The sequence below is a fragment of the Otolemur garnettii genome, unplaced genomic scaffold (genome assembly GCF_000181295.1).
Source record: "Otolemur garnettii isolate 467f Iridium unplaced genomic scaffold, OtoGar3 scaffold00012, whole genome shotgun sequence".
NCBI classification, from domain to species: domain Eukaryota; kingdom Metazoa; phylum Chordata; class Mammalia; order Primates; family Galagidae; genus Otolemur; species Otolemur garnettii.
Window position 1 is genome coordinate 25,955,814 of NW_003852407.1, and position 3,580 is coordinate 25,959,393.

Below are 3,580 nucleotides of genomic sequence, written 5' to 3' on the forward strand. Positions count from 1 at the left end.
AAAAAAAAAAAAAGAGAGAGTCCTTCCTCAAAAATGAGCTAAGTTTGCTATGGGGGAAGGAAGGCCTGGGTGCCCGAGAGGCTCCCAAGTGGCTCCCCTCCTGCTGTGCCAGGCAGTAGCTGGGTCCCTGCCACTCCCCACACCCGCTGAGCAGGGAGAGTGCTCACTGTGGGGATGAAGAGGTAAGAAACACCTCTACGATGAAGCTGTCTGCTTAAAATACACCAGCAGCCCCTCCAACTACACAGCAAACTCTGGGCTCCTTCCAAGCAAGGTACATGCCCCGGGAATACTCTCCATCTTTACAATTCATCAGTACTTTTGATCCAGAACACCCTGGAAGAATTCAGCTATCCTGGGCAAGTTGCAGACCCTTGCACACACCTTGCGTGCTCTTGCCTTGTTGCCTTGACCCACGTGGCTCTCTTGGCGGTAGTGCCTCTCTGCATCCTGCACTCAAGTTTCCAGCCTCATGCCCAAAATGCCCATGTGCTGTCTCCACTGCACAGCCCTCCCCAGCAGCTAGGCAGGGTCAAGGGTAGCAGTGACGTTTGTATGTTCCTTTCTAATAGACTTCTTGCTGTATTGCTTTGGCATTACGTGCCCCCTTCACCTTCTTTAGACTGTGAGCATTTTGAAGGTGTGAGGCAGGGAGCACGCCTTTTTTCTCCTGCCTGGTCAGTCACCCAGCCAGCCAAATCCTTTTTCCTGAGCACTCGAAATGCTACAGCACCTGCCAGGTGGTGATAAGTGTGTCCAACAGAGGCTGTGGGGGAATGAATAAATGAATGAACACCAGAATTACCAACATAGGGTGAGCCAAGCCTACGAATAACCGTAAGACAAGACCTAAGATTTGTGCAGTGTCAGCAGCACAAAGCATAGGAGATGGGAGAAGGGAGAGCGTTTTGTGTGGCTCGAGCGTGGGCGTGGAGATGTTTCCAGCTGGTCCCCAGGCTTCTGATCAGGGCTGATGGGGGATAAAATGAATGTGGGAGACCATGGCTCAGGGAAATCCCAAGAGGGGAGTAGAGGTAAGGCCATCTCCAGACTGCTGCTCCACAGGTCTGCGACCATCTTCCAGGCCTGTATCTGCAGGCTTCCCACACAGTGTCCACCCTGTGGACAGGGCCTGGCTGGTGGTCCCAACTTCCCAGGTATCCCAGTTACCTCTCATAATTTTGGAAAGAGGTGGTTTACTCAGGAAGGGGACGTGTGATCACGAACGCAGAGGAGACTACCAAAAGACAACAGAGGCCGAGGCAGCTAAGGAAAGGAGCATCGGTGCCAGAGGAGTCCGGGCAGGCTGCTGTGGCCTCCTGAGTCATGGTGGGACCACAGCTGGAGCCCACCCTCAGGAAGGGGGCTGCCCTGCTGGCGTCTTCTGCCTATAATGCCAGGCAGCTCCTGTCTGTAATGCCCACATTTAGAGACAGGTAGAGGCCTGGCTTTTACAACATTCATAGTTTCAACGGGATTAGAGCAAAAGTACGTGTAATCAATGGCTATCGTGCATGGCACATGGCATGGACTGTTAAAATGGCGTGGCCCTGGTCCTTGACAGCTGGGTCCTATTTAGATAAGAAGAGATGGTGGAAGGTGGGAGGTGTTATGGAAAGACACGGCAGAGGCAGAGAAGAGGCAGGGTGCCCACCAGCCATCTCACCTGGCAGAGGGTCCAGGCTGGGCCTCACTGTCCCAGCAGCAGGGTCAGGGGATGCCCAGGTCTGTGCCTGTCTGGGGGCTCTGAGGAGGACGGGCCCCAAGAGCACCTAGTCATCCGGCTGCAGAAACACATTTTTCATGTCACTGTGAATCAATCAGGATTTATATGTGCTTGGTCTGAAAAATAAAATCACTGAAGTTTGTTTTTTCCTTCTCTTTCTTTCTTTTTTTTTTTTTTCACAGAATCATACGATGACCCAACACAGCAGTTAGTGCAAGTACAGTCTCTCAAGGAGAATTACTTTTGTGGCACAAAAAGGGAACACGTTTTACTCTTTGCACGAAACTTTCATTGTTAATGTATATTATTCAGAAACATTGTATTGTACCATAAAACTTGTATTATCAAAGCTGTTGGATGTTCATGTGTTTGAACTTTTGAGCACCGGATAGACTCCTTGTATATAAAGTGTTGCACATGCATTATGTCGTCTGATACTAAGATGGTCTTATAAAGACAAGTGGACTTGGGCCCTATTCAGGCAAGATTTTTAAAAATAAAATAAAAATAAAAAGCGGGAGCAAAATGGCTTAAGATAAAGTATTTTCACGGAAGGAAGATTAAAAACAACTGTTACTCGTGAGACTGTGGTTGGACTTCCTTTTATTTATACTTAAGCCTAGAATTTCTCTTTTGGTATATCAACGGTTAAATCCAAGACTATTTTTTATTGCTGAAGATTCTTGCAAACCATGAAGAGATGTTCTCACAGAACAGAACCCCACAGCTGGATAAGGCCCATATATATATTTGTAAGCCTTGCATTGTGACAGGTAGCATCACTATATATGCAATAGTTGTTATGTAGACTGTCAAAGAATTTTTTTTTCCTGGATACATTTGACGCTTTGAGTGTTCAAGGTTTTCCTTAATGATTTCACACAGCCAAATTCTTGAATCAGTTGAACTAACCTGTATGTTACTGTTATTAATGTTTACTCTGCGGTCTGAACCTGGAGATTACTGGAATTGTTTTCCAAGAGGAAATAAATTCAGTTTACCATTAGGTACGCGTGTATTTGTGTGTTTTCTTTTTCTGGTTAGTATACCATTTAAAAAAAAAAAAAGGAATCTAATTGCCTGCACCCTTGGATATGAATCTGCTTGTGATCATATCACAGGCATTACCTCAATCATATTTAACCTTTTCACACTGGGCCAAATGCAGCTGGGAGGACATTCGTCATGCTACACGAGGAAGGAATCGGACCCAGTACACTGCACTCACTGACATGCTAACAGGTCACATTGTACTTGGGATTCTGACATCACAGATGGATGTGATGGCTGTTTTCTGCATAATTTGCAGCCCAATTCGTGTCATGCTGTGCAAATCTGAACTCAAAGTAGATGGCTGCAATTTGAGAGGCAGTTTGGCTTATGTGTACTTAAGAAGCAGCATTGTTCATTCAGAAGACAAAGCACAGAGCAGGGAGTCAGATGGTTGTTCGTTCTAGTTCTGGCACTACCTCCCAGCGGAAGTCATATCACCTCCTGGCCTCAGTGCACCCAGCTTGGTCATCAGCCTTCACCCAGGCATGGAGTGCCTCCAGAAGGTTGCTGTCACCACAGCCTGGTGAATAAGTAGCAGCTCTAATTCAGAGCTTTAAAAAAAAAGAGAGAGAGAGAGAAGAGTTCCATTAAACCCTGACCACACAAAATTGGCACATACAGACGATACTCATGGGCAACTTTCATCCAAGTCATGCTTAAAGTATTCAACTCACTATGAGTCTCTTGACCCCTTCTAAGCTCTGAAGACCTCGAGTGGAGCTTTGAATCTTGAACAGCAAGAATCCTCATGGCACTCTTGTGGTGGGGAAGCTAATTAAGCATGGACCAACTGACTTTATC

The 3,580-nt window shown here is 46.6% G+C and overlaps 1 protein-coding gene across 1 annotated transcript in view; it reads left to right on the top strand.

Moving 5' to 3' along the window:
* ZNF521 (zinc finger protein 521) overlaps positions 1 to 2,734 on the top strand; it is a 284,707-nt gene extending 281,973 nt beyond the window's left edge. Inside the window, exon 7 of the mRNA XM_003784776.1 lies at positions 1,909 to 2,734. Coding sequence (XP_003784824.1) covers positions 1,909 to 1,938 — 30 coding nt within the window. The 3' untranslated portion in view covers positions 1,939 to 2,734. The remainder of the gene's footprint in view (positions 1 to 1,908) is intronic.
* The last annotated feature ends 846 nt before the right edge of the window (positions 2,735 to 3,580 follow it).